The sequence below is a fragment of the Aulonocara sp. 'chitande type north' Nkhata Bay genome, linkage group LG13, assembly GCF_057382095.1.
Source record: "Aulonocara sp. 'chitande type north' Nkhata Bay isolate Kocher_YH1m ecotype deep benthic linkage group LG13, A_spYH_male_GT1.1, whole genome shotgun sequence".
Lineage (NCBI taxonomy): Eukaryota > Metazoa > Chordata > Actinopteri > Cichliformes > Cichlidae > Aulonocara > Aulonocara sp. 'chitande type north' Nkhata Bay.
The window spans coordinates 22,905,206-22,922,789 of record NC_141356.1 but is presented as its reverse complement, the minus strand read 5'-3'; the positions used below and the strand labels follow the sequence as shown (position 1 = coordinate 22,922,789).

The window sequence follows — 17,584 nt, the reverse complement described above, 5'->3', positions numbered from 1 at the left end:
TAGACTAGGATAGACTTGGTCTATCCTATTAAAAATTATGATATAAACGTGCACAACACAATTTTTGACTTCTGAATTTTTAATTTATTTTGTTATTTATGGTGGTAAAAAGAAGACCAGATGTGCTGTAGTCATGTTCTCCATCCAGTAGCTGTAAAAGTTATGTCTATTCTCAGATTGGTAGCAAAAAAAAGGAAATAGTGTGAAGGTGTTATACAGCTACAAAGTCCAGAAAGGAAGGATTTAGAAAGGACTGGTTGGGTTGACAAAATATTGACCTTTGACATGGGATACTGATGTTTGCTTCCCACTTCCTAACAGTCACATGAATCTCTTTTAACCAGTGCCTCCCCACGTTAAATGATTATTTTGTTTTCTTTTTTTTGTAAAGAAATGTTGTCCTGTTTTGTTGTTCTTATGTGGAAATAACAAATTACGTAGGCGTGCACTGTCAGTAAAAGATTGTCACATTGGCCGGACACAAAAATCATGTCATAAATATCCATTTAGTCAAAATGGTTTGGCTTAACAGTGGCCTAAATCCATCATAACTGGATACTTGACTTAAGCCAGATTTGTGATGAGCCCTGCCAGAATCGGTCAAACTTATGCCAGTGCAGTGATTTCACACTTCTCCAGTGCTAGCCTTAGTGTTGCTGCTGACTGAAACTGACTCAATCCTTTTCTGTACCCCCCGGAAAAAAAAAACCTCTGCGGCTAGTACCTCTGTTGCCAAATCTGGCAGTCCTATATGGATCAGATCAGCACTGACTGACATTCGGCCTTCCTGTGCCAACACTCAGCTGCAATCAGCAACCTGGACAGAGTTCAGAAACTGTTGTGTTGTCATTTAGTGAAATAAGTGATGCATTAGATAATGAGGACATTCTCTGTAGTGGTTTTGAAAGTGCCTGAGCGAGCATGTCCAAGGCTTTGAAGCCAGTAATAATGCATATTTGAAGACATGTGCTACAAATAAAATAGTAATATTCACCAAAAAGTAGGGAAAAAGTGTCAAAAACTTTACATTTAAGTTCCGCAGATTAAAATTAATCTGTTTAAAGGTTTTGTGCTATGAATGCAGTCTTTCATCATTTGCTTTGTCATACTCCCATCCCCTCTGATTAAAACTTTGACTGACAGCTCAGGAAGTGATTAGAATAGTAACATATTTCATGTTTAAGCTGGGAGATCAGCTTCTTTGTGAAAGTAGCTGTAATTAAATTTTGGTTGCACAGTGTTTAACAAGCCTACAAAGTAAAACTCAGGTTATCAGTAGTTGACTCAGCCTTCTGCTTGTTAGCCTTCAGAAAGCTTGTTTATATTTATGACTGGAATATTGAGTATGTTTGAATAATCATTTGTGTTTTCTTGTGTGAAGTGCTACGGCCCTTCAGGGCTCAGTTGTCTTCTGAACTTTTATAGCAAAAATAAAATAAAAGTCCCATAAGGGCGAGAATCAAGCAGGCCGTGTTTGTAAATCTTTGATGAATCGTTCTGTCTATTGCTTTCTCTCTCTGCCTGACTTTCTTTGTCTCTCGTCTGCATATCAACTGGTTTTCTAAGGGTCTTTTTTTTCCCCTTTTTTCCGGGTGGAGGAAACTCAATAAATAATTAGAGACAGAACCAAATGACCTGGATTAGATTTGAGGATATCAGCTGGTCAGACTGACTGCAGCTTCAGACAGAATTAATTAGAAAGATTAAAATGTCTGTTTTGTCTAAACAAACAGACAGCGGGGAGAATAAAACCTACCCCGAGTGCCCTGAAACACACAATAATGTATGCACAGTCTCCTTGGTCTCCGAGGAGCATCGGTCACCTTTCAGCACAGTTTCCTGGGAAGTAGCTCTAGCCCATTCTCCAGTCTGTGGTGGAATGCTGACTATCGTCTGTGTGGGGAAAAAACAACAGGTTTCTGTAAAATCCATTTAGGAAATAACCTCATCCTGGTCTGTCTCTCAAGCCCCTCCATAAGCTGTCACTTGACATTTTGAGGACAGGCTGGCATTGATCTGTTGGCCGCGAGGGAAGGCCACGCACAGTTAGAGTTGTCTCCCTCTGTTAAGCATCATTGGTCATTATAGCCATCAGTGTGATTTAGCTTCCTCCTGCTCTGCCTGTGGATGCTACAGATACATAATAGATATGCTGATGTCATGCGAAGGCAACTTAACACAGCGGTACACAAAAAACAGCAGTCACAAGCGACTCGGAATCGAATATGTATACATGGAATAATTCCTGATTTTATTAAGAAAGAACAGGGTGAAAAAAAAAAGAGAATATGTTAGCGATGTATTGTGAAACTGTGAGAAATCTGGGTGTTAGACAGCATCAGAGCTACAGACCACCACCTAAAGAGCTCTGACAAACAGCAGTCAGTCATGTGTGTGATGGATAAGAGTGGGTGCATTTCTCTCCAGTCTGCATTATCCTTTAGAGAACCAAAAAAAAAAAAGACACTGAGACAGGTGAGAAAGCAGTCAGTCACCTACATTTACCGCAGTGATTGGATGTGTCAGACCGCCTGTGATGCTTACATATTTTAGTGGGACACTTTCCCCTGCACTGAAGGAAAAAATCTTTATAGTGGAGCAAAGAGAGGAAGAAAGGAATACTGAATAGGTGCAAAATAGGATGGGAACATGGAGTCGCTCCTGTCACCACTGTGAACAGCGAGCTGTTATTTATGCTAGAATGCAGAAGAATGACAGATTTCTGAGAAGTTTAAACATGCAGTCGTCTCTGCTCGCGTCCATAATGAATGCGTGGCTGGCTGGAAGTGTAGCACAAATGGGAAGTGTACAAAAGAGCTAGTGAACATATGATTTCTTGAGAGCAGCGGTTCCTTGTTTGTTTCTTTTCCTTTGACCAACCATCCCTCTGAAGAAATATTAGGTTTCACTCAGATGAGAGAAGCATGGAAGTGGACTGATGCAACAACATGATTCAGGTTTGAGACTCACGCAGCTGCACAGCAGGCTGAACCATCAGGTTGCCCTACATCAATAATTTCACAACAGAAAGGTCACCACACCTCCATGTCAGCCTGTTTACCTTGAGATGTTGGTTTTTGGATCCAGTCATGCTCTTCAGCCAATAGCCGTTATATCCTGAAGCTTTTCATGGAAGGAATTGAAGGTGTTTTGAGAGAATAGTATATGAAGAACACTTTTTTTTTTTAGAGACATGTGAAGCAGAATTGGCTCTGCTTTCTCCACAGAATTTGGGACCTCTTGATCTTTGTCTTATTGGAGTGCCCATACTTGAATTTCCTTCCTTCAAGAACACAAAAGGTTTTGCTGAGTGTTTTGTTTTTGTTTTGTTTTTGGTAAAAATTTAGCACACGTTGAATCACTGATTACATAATTGCATATTCTGAATGAATACAATCATTCAGTCCTTTCCACACATAGAGTGGGCTGCTTAGGTATATTAATGGCCACCCAAATATGCACTGTGAAATGTCTGAAATGTTATTTTTTTTTAATAATCTGAAAGAATTGCATGTTAGACCTGTGATGTTAGGCCTAATGTGTAGCTTGCCTTTCATCTTATAGAAGCTAGGAAAGGCTCCAATTGCCCCATTAGCTGGATAACAGGGTAAAAAAAATGCATGTGTCATAAGATTAACGCTACATAGAAAGTTATTTTCGGCTGCTTCCTTGTCACACGTGGTCGTCAGAGCAGGTTTCTCTTCATGTTTGTTTTGGGATTTTACACCAGATTTTTGACACAATCGGGAAAACTGGAAACTGAGAGGGATAGCATCCTTGCTCTTATTTTGAAAGGCTGAAATGGCTGCTAAGGAGTTAGCCTTAGCCTTATGTTGCTCAGTCATCGTATTTGTCAGAGCCCCAAAAATATAGCTATAGATAGCAGCTATTTGCTGGTATATGTGGTACCATATATATGCCGTTTATGACAGCCAATAAAGGAAAATTAAAAAATGTCGAAGACACAGAAGAAATAGAATTTAACTTGTTATAGACATTATATACTATACTACAGTCTCACTGAAGCGGTGCTTGGAGATTAAAGTCAGGAGATCACCAGAATCAGTAGAATCGCTCTCTGGTTACTATTAATCATTTCAGGAGTTGTAGACAGGAATAGGGTCAGTGATTAAGGAACTGACCGACTGACCAATTGACTAAGATTATCATTGTAATAACAAGCTGCTAGCATTACTGATATTTTGTTAAACCTTGTCTCCCCTGCTGATGGCTTTTGGGTGACCCAGGATGTGTGATAAATTCCAGTTAATCCCTAAATCCCCCGAGCTGAAATCCCTATAGCTCTGAGACATAATGCCCAAATCTGTGCAAGACAAGACGGGAATTGGCTATTCCACTGTTGCTCCCACAGGATGTGAATAAGACACACGAGTAAATCTCACTAAACCACGCTGAGAAATCTTGTATTACCATCATTTCACTCTGAGCCAGTGATTGCTCGATCAGAACAATAATGATGTGTGTTTGGAATGGATCTAGGAGGTAACACATCCAGGATTAACACCTTCAGCACTAATTACACCAGTTTGTTATCACAGGAAGAGTGTGCAATGTGGGAACAGATAGTAGGCACTGTTGAATTGTTGGTAATGAGGTAACATTGTAGTTATCTATCCCTGCAAAAGACCCTGGGACACTTTAGAGTGGTCTCTTTCACTGTGTCTAAAAAGCTCATAATGCTTTTCCTCTTTGTTACATTTTAAGCCCATTTATTTTTTCCCTTAGAAATCATAGAAGAAAAATTGCAGGGCTGAAAAACTAGTCAGTCTTACTCAGAGTGCTGGGTAAATCTTTTGATGCATTGTTTAAACAGAAATTTGTTGGGGGTTTTTTCTCCTGTAAAAAGAACATCAGTGCTTTATTTTGATCTCAAAGAATTTTTTGTTTGTTTTTTTGAAGTCTTTTTTTTTTTAACCAGTGCTCGAGGCATGGCTCTAGTTACAGCAATGCTGGCTTGTCCTTTCATTATTTATTTGGTCCACTGGTTTGGTTCAGAATAAAATATTTCAACAACTTTCTGATTGTAGTTCCGTGGCGGTTTTCATGGCTCCTGAGGTTACATCCTGCTGATACAACCTCTAGGCAGTTTTTTTTATAATGTTATAATAAAAAATTTTATAATGGTACCATGAGGTTGACATTTTTAGTTTTATGTAAAATGTCATGACAGCATTTTAATTTATTGGCATGACCTGTGGTCCAGACATCCATGCTGCTCAAAAGAACAAGTGATGCAATCGCTTTTTACTTTTACACCAAGAGCTGTCAGAGTGTTCCAGTGGAATATATCACCAACCGCATCGACTTATATATCCAAGATGGATTGGATTATGACTAAAAGTACTTGCTAAAGTAAGGACAGTCCTGCCTGTCTCAGCTGTATGCTGTACTTTGCGCAGCAGCAAGATCCTGGGTTCAAAGCCACCCATAGTGAGATTGCCCACAAAAAATCCTTGTTGGCCATGCTGTGGGTTAGCCCATGCAGGCCCCATAGTACTTTTACCTCACAGGCCCACATGAAGGCCCCTATTTTTGTGAGCAACCTCTTCTGGGCTTGCCCATAGAAAACCCATATAGGGCTCCTAAAAGCCTGACTTTTGTCTGACCTGTGTGGTCAAACCCACTCAGATTTCCCTGTCTGCACAGCCCCACCGTTCATCTACACCACCCACTGTGGGTCTGCACAGGAGTATTTGCTGCAAAACTGTTTGCAATAAGAAAACACTATACAGGGAAGTGGAAAAAGCAGCTGATTTAAAACCTCGGTAAATTGGAAGTTAGACTGGATCTTATTGATATACTGCAACAGAACTCAAATGAAAATATTAGACTGTTAGGGAGAGTGCTTGATAGACAAATACATGTTTGTATATCAAGGATATATCTCCAGTCCAAGTCTGGGAGGAACGACAAATCCACTGTGCGTTACACTGTTAAAGGCATCCAGTGTAAAAATCTGCCAAATCCAAAATGTGGTGCTACCTGCTGCGGTGACCCATTGTGAATGGGCAGCTTACTGTGGGCCCCAGTACTGGCGTGAAATGCAGTGGCACATGTAGGCCCTGCACTGCTGGGCCCGGGTGGGGTCCCAGTAGTGTGTGTGTGTGTGTGTGTGTGTGTGTGTGTGTGTGTGTGTGTGTGTGTGTGTGTGTGTGTGTAAAGACATTTTTATTTACTAAATACTAAGATAAGATAAGATAAGATAAAACTTTATTAATCCCTCGGGTGGGTTCCTCTGGGAAATTCGGGGGATTAATAAAGTTTTATCTTATCTTATCTTAGTATTTACTACTATAACTTATTACATTTTCTTCAAGATAAAAGTGTAATTTCTAGGAAGGCGTTCATAGTTTGCTTTTGAACATTGCAAATGTGTGGAAATTATGCTGTAGCTTCAGCTTTCTTGTTTAATGCACTTCCATTCTGGGACAATGTGAACTAATGTTGAGCAAGCAGGCCAGTTATACTGCTCAAGATAAAACACCAAATTGAAATATACATTTGTACATTAATCTCTATAAGAGAAGCCTGTCTGTTCACCGAGTGACTTATTTTCCATTGAAAGTCTTTTCTTTGAAGTTGCTTCCACCATCAAACTTTAATTCATATGCAGGAAAGTATCTAGCACCTCCGAGAGCTACAGCGCTCCTTTCTTTTTAAACAATGCCATTACTACTTTTGAATGTCTTTTATTAGTCTACGAACATAATATTGAAGTAGGAACTGTAAAATGCTCCCTTTGATGTGTTAAAAAGAAATGCGTTGTAAAAGGAAATAAAAGCTGTAGTGCTGAGTTCTGCAATAAGTCTTACTGAATAAGCTGTAATATGGTAGACGGTCACAAAGATATATTGATGTTATTATATTTTTCTGAGAAACTTCTGATTAAATAAGTGCTAGCACAACCTCACTTTTTAATGTGTTTCTTTATATTGAGACCTATTATTGTGTATAGCGGCCTCATCCACCATTTTTTATAAAGCACTTTCTTTCTAGGCAAGCAATTATATATTTAGAAATCAGCAAATACTATTAAGTCCGGAAACATAGAAACACTGGGTCAAAGACCCAGTACTATGACACTGTGGCTCTCTAAGGGGAGTTACTTTTGGCTGTGCATGGTAACTTCACACCTGTTTTCCAGGCAAACTCATTGTGATGACAGGACCATAAGACGTTACAACGTCTGGCCAAGAAATTGTCTCACACATGAAACTCTGTAAAACCATCTGGTTTAATTCCTTTCACATTCCCCTGATCTCCAGTCCACTCAACTAACTAAGCTAACTATCTGCTGGTTATAGCTTCATATTTAACAAAGATGAGATTGATATTGATGCCTTCCTCTAACTCTAAGGAAGAAAGGAACTACTTTAGTACTTGTGTAAATGTACATGCGTGATAGAGATGAAAAATACATAATAAAAAATGAAAAATATCCCTCTTTGAAAGCTTATAATGTGTAATGTACAAAGGTGGAAATGGCCTCGGTATTTCATTCAGAGAAACACTTCTTTATTTGATTTCATATCAGTTAAGGATGAAAAAAGCCAGCCTGCCTACACTTATAACAACGCTCATCTCACGCTCACGCAGGGATTTTAGTTTGGGTCAATGTCTTACCATTTTGTAATCAATAAGGAAAGTCAATACAGTAATCACTCCCAGAAATGGTTCTGGATCAGATCCAGATTTCCATCAAATCCAATTGTAACAGTTGAACTCACCTATGCTGTGTGTTTCTTATCAGCGTTTTGGCAGTTGTCCCTGTGTATGCGCTGGGTACCGTCATTTTCCTTTTTCAAGCTAAAAGCCTCTTCAGTGATTCACTGTTGGCTAAGATTCACCTTTCTGAGGGCATTTACAGATGATTGGAGGCTTAGAGGGTTGGTTTTGCAGCCGCTGTGCAGATATTGACCAATAAATCTTCACCATTATCAAATCCATAATCAGAGTTCTTATCCTTTGATCAGCTGGCATTAAAGGTCTCTTCTCTGTGTTGAGAAATAACTGAAGTCATGTCTTCAGGCTTTGTTGTGTTTCCTTGATTTTATTTTTAACTCTGCTCAAAGAGTTCCTGCTTGATGACTTTTTCTCTTTGTGTCACGTTGTCTGAAATATTTCGCAGCTCTTCACTTTGTGATTCTTCTGTTTGCATAATAATGAATATTTTTACAGCTTTTTACTATACAACATATAATATATATAATAAACAACCTAATAATAAGTTGATTTGCAGTGAATTATTTATAGAAGACTCTTACTAAGAAGCTGTGGCTACTGTACCTTAAAGATAAAGATGGTTGTACCAAATATTGACTTTCAAGCGTGTTAGAATTGTATAAACTCTTTTTTAGGTAAAAAGGCAAACACAGCCTTATTTCCTGTTTTCCCAGCAAAACATAAAGACGTTAAGTTACACTTAGTTTGTATGCATATGTTGTTTGACGCTAATCTGATTGCAGAAGGTCTCTCAAGTCCCGCTGTGGTGTTCATCTTCTCTTGTGTTTCCTTGAACATTTTGCTTATAGATTGCTAAATGTCCTTCATAAACTCGTTTTGACCTTATGTTTTGTATTCTCTTATCCATCTCACTAGAGGGACCCTATAATAAAATTGCTTGTTGATCAGATACAAAAGCAGCCAGACATATGCATTTTTCAAAAGGTAATCCATGCTGCTTTGGCTGCTTTGCTTAAATCCCTCCACAATATAAACACCTTTCTCAATCAAAAAGATAAATGGACAAAAAGATGTGAAAGTTATCAGAGAAGCCTTTTGTTGCAGCAGGTAAAATACCAAGTCTATGTAATGAGGTAGAGTTTTTCCCAGAGTCCAGCAGCCTCTTCGATTTGACTGCAGTAATTGTGGCTCATTTTGTTTGTTTATGTTTTTGGCTGTTTCACTGCCCTGCTGAGAAAAGTGGACATCGGCCTCTGTTTGAATTCCCATTTCCTACCAGTAATACTCAGCTGTGCAGAATATGAAATAGTGGCAGAAAGAAAAATATATTTGTTAGATCATCAAAACAGAGTTGTCTTTAAAAGAAATCTGGGTTATGAGGCTATTTAAAGAGAGCTTGGGGGAAAGATGATCTTGGCTGCAAAACAGAACTTGTGTTTTTCATGTGTGACCCACAGATAATTCTGCCTTGTGTCCAATATGGGGGTACAACTGTGGTTGGCTTAGCAGTCATGGAGCTCTCAGAAAACATACGGGATTAACCCAGTTTTAGTGTGAATTTAAAAGGTTCCCAAAGAGGATAAAACCCGTGAGAATGATGATGAATGTCATATTTCTCTGCTGTTTGAAGGGAACTTTCTTTTAAGTTTGCTTTGGCAGATGTTGCAAACTGAAGCCTAGCACACACAAAATGCTACAAAAACTCATTAATTCACATATTAAAGGGGTCACTGTACTTCAAACAAAGCGCTTACCAGAACATCAAACGGCATCTAAACCCCCCCGAATTAGGGAGGCTACGTCCAACATTGAGTGAGCACGCTTACTTTACCCAGAGACTGGCCATGTGTGTGGAGGAGAGAAAATGGGCAGGATTAGATTTCACAAAACTCCCTTTGTCTCTTTTTGTGTAGAGACAAATGTAACGAGATGGATGCCTTCAAGGAAAGATTTTCCGTATGTTGCTCTTTATGATGGCAAGCTCGTTAGAATGTGGCTTTACAGAAGAATTAGAAATACTTAGATGTGGGCTGAAAACACATTGTACTAACTAGTTTGTTTTGAGCTCACCCAGGCTTGAAGTCTCCACTCCAAACTGATATTGTTTAAGGATCGCAAACTCATTTAGTGTCAGAGAGCTCTAAATTATTTGTGAGGGACCCTGGTGGAAGTGATGAAGTCTTTAATTAACAAGACGTCTGCCTGGCTTTCCTTTTATAGCTCTTTTTTAATGGCACTCTAGCCGCAGCCTGTGGTCTCAGTCATGCTGCTCCGTCTGTCTAACGTGGTTTTCGTGCACCACTAAAACCAACAAACTACCATCGGCATATGTTCAAATATCCCATTAAATGTAGGAGGTCCCTTTTATGCCCTTGTTAGCTTATTATGTACTGTGGCTAAGTTGAGAGTGTGGGCCACGCTGAGAACACAGACAAGCCGCCGTCACAGACAGTTTGAAGTTGTATGAAGCGTAGTCACGGTGGCACAGGAGTCAGTCTTCAAAGACAAGAATTGTCACCCTTTGAAGAGACAAACGTACCTGAAAATCAAAACACCTCCAGGCGGGAGGAGGAGCAACAAAATATGTGGGATTGTAGCATTTCTGCTCAGTGTACTGCTGAACTCTTGTTGCACTGTGTATAATGTTACACATGCACATGCAGACACGTGGATGCTTTACTGCAAATCTCCAAGGATTAGAGAATATGCCGAGACTTTAGATGTATAGTAAATAGAGGCGGCGCACTCACTCTCAGTTTTACTTTGTTGATAGCGGGAGCGTGAAACCTCAAACAGCCTCTCCCCTCCCCTTTTAACACTCTCTATTCAATCCTCTATGGGTTTGTAACATTTATTGGGCTACACAGGAATCCTGCTGGGCTAGCAACAGCACAGACATGCTCTGTAAGGCCGTTAGGGACAGCCAAGTCTTCTGTGGAGCTGAGAGAGACACTGAGAGAGCAGAGGGAATTGTGACTGATTCCCACATTTTGCTCCAAGCATTGATATGGTTTACTATACTTCATCTTATGCTATACACAGTAGGTTTCTTTCTGTCCCAAAAGAGCAATCTTTTAAAAACTAATTAGCTTAACCAGTTTCTTACTTTGGTAATTTAGCTCTATTACAAGTTTGGAAGAGGAGTAAAATGATATGTGGAAAAGAGGAGGAAACAGCACAGTATGGTGCTCGTTCCTGAACTACTATACAAAGTTGGACATATATATATATATATATATATATATATATAAAAGAAATGGGAAAGACAATTTCATCCTACCTTTTTTAGAAAAAAAACCCCATTCCCATCTGGGGAAATATTGCAGAAGAAGAGTTATAAACTGCGTGAGAGCATCTATTATTGATGCTCTGTCTGTGGCTGTGGTCTTGTTGCAACGGTCCTTTGGGGGATAGCATATCTACTCGCAGGAACAGGAGTGAGCTTTTACTCTTTCTCTGCAGCACCGACCACAGTCTTTAATAGTGTTCTGCTCTGCTGTGTGTCTGAGCCTTCCAAGCTTTTGTTGCATTAATGGTGTCCTTGAATTATTGAGGATATTACACAGCAGCTTTGACCCACATTTCTGACCCCTTTGTTTGCAATCTGTATTGTTTGTAGCTTGATGCTAAATTTCAAGCTAATCTGTGCTGATGATCTTTTCACAGGAAGTAGTCCAGACAAGGCCGAACAGAGCGGGGAGGCAACCAGGCCGCAAACTTACGAGACCGCCATACCTCTGTTGCTGAAGGGCAAAGAGCGCAGACCTCTCAGCCAACTCACATCTGGGGTAAATACTCTCAAAACCATTTAGCAGAAATAGCTTATTGGTAATAAGCTGACTCAGCCAGATACTGAACTAATGTCAGTGTGCTTTTCAGAGTGCAGCCAAGTATAGATGTCTGGCTTTTTGTTTAACATAACCACAGTATATGATTCCTTCCTCTGTTGCCTCCATCTGTTGCCTGTCTATTTAATTTCTTTTGGTAGAGAAGTCCCCTCTTTTGCTATGTTTTCCCTCCATGTCATGCCCCTTTTTGTAGTTCTTCTCCTTCCATGCTATCGGCTTTGTTTTGAACATGTCCTCATTTCTTTGTTAAATATGAGCTTGCCACACACTAGACACTACATATTGTGAACTTATTGCTAAAAGCTCTGTAACAGCTTGTAAAGAGTGTCATTTCGTTCATGTACTACACATTATAAGCTAGATTAAAAGATATATACAAATCATCCCTCTCTGGTTTCTCTAAACATGCCTTCTCAGGCTATGAAACCCTGTCTGTTCCACTTACTACAGCTGGAAAGGGAAATGTTTGAAATTTGGCATCTCTACCGCAACTTAAGGAAACTTTCCAGAGGAGGGAAATGTGTAGGTATTCAGAACTCCCTGAGCAATCAAACACTTTTCCTCGTGCAGGGAAGTCACCATCTGAACGATTTGTTTTGTTTAGGATTTTTTTCCCAGCGTTATGTGCCTGCCTCACAGTCAGTCATCACAAAAATGTCACATACTGTGGGGAAGTGAAACTACGTTTTATAGCCTTAATCATTTTGAGCTACATTAGCCATATTTTTCTATCACCTACTGTGCTGATATAAGGCATTTTTGTTAAGGCGAGACAATAGTTAAAGCAGCCTGCTGTCCCATATTAAACTTACTACAAGGGTAACTTGTGATTGTCTTATCAGAGACTGCAGTAAAAGTCACAACACAGAGGCAGATTTATGCACACACTGGTCATTTTGTTGGGTATACTTCGCTGTTCCTATTGTCTTCAGTCGTGCCTAAATTCTTCATGGCACAAATTAAACAAGGTGTTGGAAACATTGATCATTTCATCAGAGATTTTGGTCAATATTGACATCATAGCATCACACTCTGCCCTAGATTTATCAGCCTTGTTGTAAATTCCTCTTCCATCACCTCATAGTGATGCTCTTGTGGATTTAGAGCTGATGACTGTGCAGGCCGTTTGACTGCACTGGATTCACTGTCATGATCAAGAAACCAGTTTGAGATGATTTGAACTTTGTGATGTGGTGTGTTGTCCTGCTAGAAGCAGCAATATTCAAGGAAGCTGTGGCATTTAAGCAGCTCAGCTGGTACTGAGGGGCCCGAAGAGTGCCAGAAATATCTCCCACAAATCATGCAAACAGCAGCAGCCTGAACTGTTGATACAAGGCAGCATGGATCCATGCTTTCATGTTGCTCATACCAATGTCTGACCCCATCTTCTGAATGTTGTAGCAGAAATCTATTCATCAGACCAGGCAATATTTTCTAGTCTTTTATTGTTCAGGTTTTGGGAGCCGTTGTGCATTGTAGCCTTAGTTTCCTGTTCTTACCTGCAGGAGTCACAATACTTGTGGTCTTCTGTTGCTGTAGCCTATCTGAGAGATGTTATCTTACTGCTGGTAATAGTCCGCTGACATCTGCCATCAACAAGGCATTCTCACATTTTCACAGGCATCTTCAGGCTCTGCTTAGATGTATATTACATATTTGTATCGATACGCAGCTGAACAGGTGTAAAATGGTCAGCTACGGTATACCTGCCTTGTGTGCCAAGTAGAAGTTTTCTTGGAGCTGTAAAGTATTGCAGAATTATGACACATTGTCTTTGTTGCACAGTAGACATGACATGAATTGTCCACACACATACTTGCAGACACACAGCTTCAGACTGGCCAGCAGAGTATTTCCCCGAAGGCATCGGTCAGCTATCCTAAGAAATGTCACTGTGAAAGAGCACTCTGTTCATCTAAAATATCAGCTGATGAAATATAAATCCATTTCTGCTTAGTGTGAACATGTCTGACCCTTTTTCCTCTCTGCTAGCTTACGTTCATGAATCCTTTTTTACAAAACTGAGGCTCTAAAGCATGGAACTTCTTTGCCTCTGTTTTGCCTTAAGGACGATGCTAATTTTCAGAAAAGCATTAACTCACCTTAAAGCTATATTTTGGAAATTGACATTTTAATATTTGATAGAGGATTCAATTTTTAAATGACACTTGCAGCCATTCGTCATTAACACCAAACCACTCACGTCACGTAATCATTACAGCTGTTGCGACACTTTTTCTCTTCCAAAAAAATCAAACTTACGTTTTGGACCAAGTCTGAAATACTGTCAAAATACATTATTGCAGATTTTGTGTTTTTATACACCAGTGTCAAAAAGTCCCATTTTAAGTGAGGCTTTATCAATTTATTGCAAACAAACCTTGTCAGAAGCAAAGAAGCAACATGTCATTGAGTGACATGTGGTTTCCCACACAACACCATTAATTAGTCCTCCTCCTTGTTCCATTATTCTTTTGCAAAACCTAAACCAATCCACTGTCAAAGCATCTTAACATTGTCTGTTTTTAGACACATCTTCATGCTGAAAAATACACTGTTTCCTGAGTTGTCTCAATATGCTGTGAAACATTAAACAGCAACAGTACAGTTTCCTCAGTAACAGTAACAAATCCCTTCACTATATTATTCATTGTAATTCTATTCAGTGGATTTGTTTCCATTAAAGGCTTAAGGATTGTCATGGTATAAATGGAAGTTGATTCCAGATTTGGGAAGTGAATGATGTGGAAGTTTTCTTCCTGTTCCTCTAGCACTATTGTGCCTTGCCCCATCCTGCTTTGTGCACGAAAACGTCAGCTGAACCTTCACGCACGTCCACAGACAGGATTGGTGATTTCTGGGCATGACCTCATATCTTTTTGTGTTTCAGAGATATCCTGCATCGCTGCAGCTGCTGGTGCCCGCAGAAGGTGAACAGCTGATCCTGTTGCTGGAGAAAAATGAGTGAGTTTTTTCTTATGACTCATTTTAATACTCACCGGGTGCGTTGAGTTAGAAGAAACTGCATGTTTAGTATGCTAATCACACACAGAGTCAATAGATAAACCATGCTCCTGACCATTGCTTCCTCGAGTTACATATGCAAGAGGACAAGACATTGTGTGGGTCTAGGATACGGTATAGTGTATTCAAGGAGGGAGAAAATAATATGTCCCCTTGTGATTGGATTCTTTTATGGTTCAGTCTCTTGGAAGGGCTAAGAGATGAAAGCTGATAAAGAATAAGGCAGCACAGAGCTCAGAGGACATGCTCGTCCTCCCCTTCTTTGCTTTTCAGCATCTCTCATCACTTCTCTCCCTTCCATACTGTGGAAAATAACGCTGTGAACTCTGGAACGAGGGGTGAGGATCATGTAGAGTTCATAAATATGTAAATATAGCCACACAAAGTCACGCTCAAACTGAAATACACTGAGAAGAAATATATATAGAGAGAGGCAAGAAGGATAGCTGTAAAGCCAAAAGAAAAACCAGGTTACATGTCCGGGGGAAATTTAGAATCTTACAAGAATGATTGCATTACCGATTCAGGTCTTGTGTCTGTCAATATTTGTTATTCAGACGGAGTGGAGACATAATATTTTACTCTGCTGCTTTGGGATACGGATATTGACATTGAATTGATAGACTTTGTTCAGAACTGGTGAGGCCCCTTGTCACTGCTAACTCTCAGAACAAACTCAAATTGGACTTTCGAGATTCAAAATGCAGAGCTGTGTGCGAGACAGAAAATGAAAACCAATAACTGTTGTCGAAATTTAGAAATCAAATATCGATTCACATCTTTATTCTCCATTTTAAGGAGCGATTTCAGCAAGTGGTCTATTATGTGAGCAGATGAACAAATGAGTTAGCGTACATCCCCTAGGTACTCTGCCACTCCACGCTTCGATAATTCAAAACACTTGCAAAACAAACTAGAAATCAGCTCATGCTCCTCTCTAGAAGCTAAACGCTCCTTAGAAAAACACTGTCCCAACTAACCCTTCCGTTCCTTGCTCACCATGTGACCTCCTGTAACCTCAGCATCAGCTGTGAGTCATCCGTCACCGGCTGTCACCAGCCTGGAAGCAAGCTGCCTTTCCCATCCGGCGTGTCAGGCCAGATGTGTCCTCTGATATCGCTTCAGCAGTTCAGCCAGCTCAGAACAGGTGGTCTCTGACCTCTACGTGTGCCTGTTATGTCGAGGGCGCATCCGTTGAGTCTGGGGTAGGAGGAAAGATGAGGGCGCTTAGGACAAAAAGTATGTTTGTAGTTTAGTGAAGTCCTTGAGGTTATTTAGCAATATTTAAGATTCAGACACATCGTCTCTGCTTCCGGCGTTTGGTGGAGGCAGACACAACATGCGCTTCTGAGGTGCTGTGCAAATTAACTTTTTTTTTTTTTTACCCAAATCTGCATAGTGCTTGTCAGTACATATTTCTTCACCAGATAGTCATCAGAGGCCATAGGATTAGAAATAGGATTGAACTTTGCAGATATTTATTCTGTGATTGTCTCTGATAGGGAACATCAGGATATGACTGTTTAAAGGTATAGCTCATTTTCAAAAACAGCAGTCAGTGTCTGTCCCAAGCAATGTTTAGACCCTCAGGGCCTTTTCATTTCTATCCAACTCATAATGATTTTTAACAAAAAAAACTCCAGTGAATATCCTTGGGCTCATGTCTAGTGCATCTGAAATTTAGTCTTTTGTATAATTTTTCAAAATCACAATTTGAAGATTATAATCAAAGTAAAGGCGGTTCGTCTAGCAAGCCTTCACACAACTGAATTTAATTAGAGGGGAAATGTAGTAAAAACATTAAATGGAGTGAAATTTCCAGAATGAAGCAAATAAGAAGAAGAACAATTTAGTGCTGGTATTCAGGAATCGGATACATCTGAATGAGGAGAGCCCTAGATCTCAGTAGTGTTTCCTCTTTTTGCTGAGTTATTGCATGTTTTTGGTGAAAGCTCATTTTTAAATTTAATTTAATTTTTTTTTTTTTTTGCTTCAATTGCTGAGCCCGTGCAGTTTGCTCATTTGGCACTGCTGCAGAGCACACCTGTTCCATGGCAAGTGTGAAATGATCTCAGTCCTTACCGATATAAACAAGCTACCAGATCCAATTAATAAACTGCTGGTTGTTAGCTGCTTGGCGCTGTCCCATGCAAACTTGGCTATAGCAGGACAAGTACAAATCTACTGAGGAAGAAATCAGAGGAGATCTTCTGTTTGCCTGTGTGTATTTCTTAGGCGGCATGCACAATGCCTGTATGCAGAGTCAAAGTCCCTTTATATTTGTACAACTTGTAAATGAAGTGTTACTGCACGAACACCTGAGCTTCAGCTGAATTTGTTTTCCCCTGATGTTAGAGGCTATCTCTTTTGTGTTCTTGCCAGCCATGAGGACCAAACTGTCTGAATTCAAAATGTAAGCAGCATAGATTTTACATTCTTTTGTCAGTCCGTCATCATAGCTTTTGAAAGAAGAGCCCTGCAAAGCTTATTTTCAGAATATTCCTCTTTGTGAATATTGGCTCCAAAAAAGAGTCACTTCTGTGGAAGTCTTAGTACTTTTGCACTGTACACTGTATTTTGGCTTTTATTACTTTTGTACCCATGCAACATATATATCAGAGAGTTAGTTCAGCCTCTCTTGAATGCCATACCATATCATTTTTCCTTTCCATCACAGTTCATTCAAAGTTGGCAGTAAAACAGAGACAGAGGAGACATTATATCCCCATTTTCATAAAAGCAACATGAACATCATCATATATGATATTTAAGGCTTGACCTGTTGTACAGAGCAAACTGTGTTAGACAGACATGCACACCTTTGCCAGCAGTGGCTGCTTTGAAGTATAGCATTGATCAATAGCACTGTTGCCCGGCTTTAAATGATTAATGGTGGTCATACAGGACATTACACATTAGTCTTGATTAAAGACTTCAATAGCACTGTCTGGGGGACAAAGATACTTCTGTGTGTGTGTGTGTGTGTGTGTGTGTGTGTGTGTGTGTGT

General features: G+C 39.8%; 1 protein-coding gene across 2 annotated transcripts in view; it reads left to right on the top strand.

Annotated features, from left to right (window-relative positions):
• Positions 1 to 17,584, top strand: part of adam12b (ADAM metallopeptidase domain 12b) — a 102,624-nt gene that overhangs the window by 1,559 nt on the left and 83,481 nt on the right. For both annotated transcript variants that reach the window (XM_086259257.1, XM_086259256.1), the window contains exons 2-3: positions 11,371 to 11,492; positions 14,443 to 14,516. In XM_086259257.1, coding sequence (XP_086115383.1) covers positions 11,371 to 11,492; positions 14,443 to 14,516 — 196 coding nt within the window. The remainder of the gene's footprint in view (positions 1 to 11,370; positions 11,493 to 14,442; positions 14,517 to 17,584) is intronic.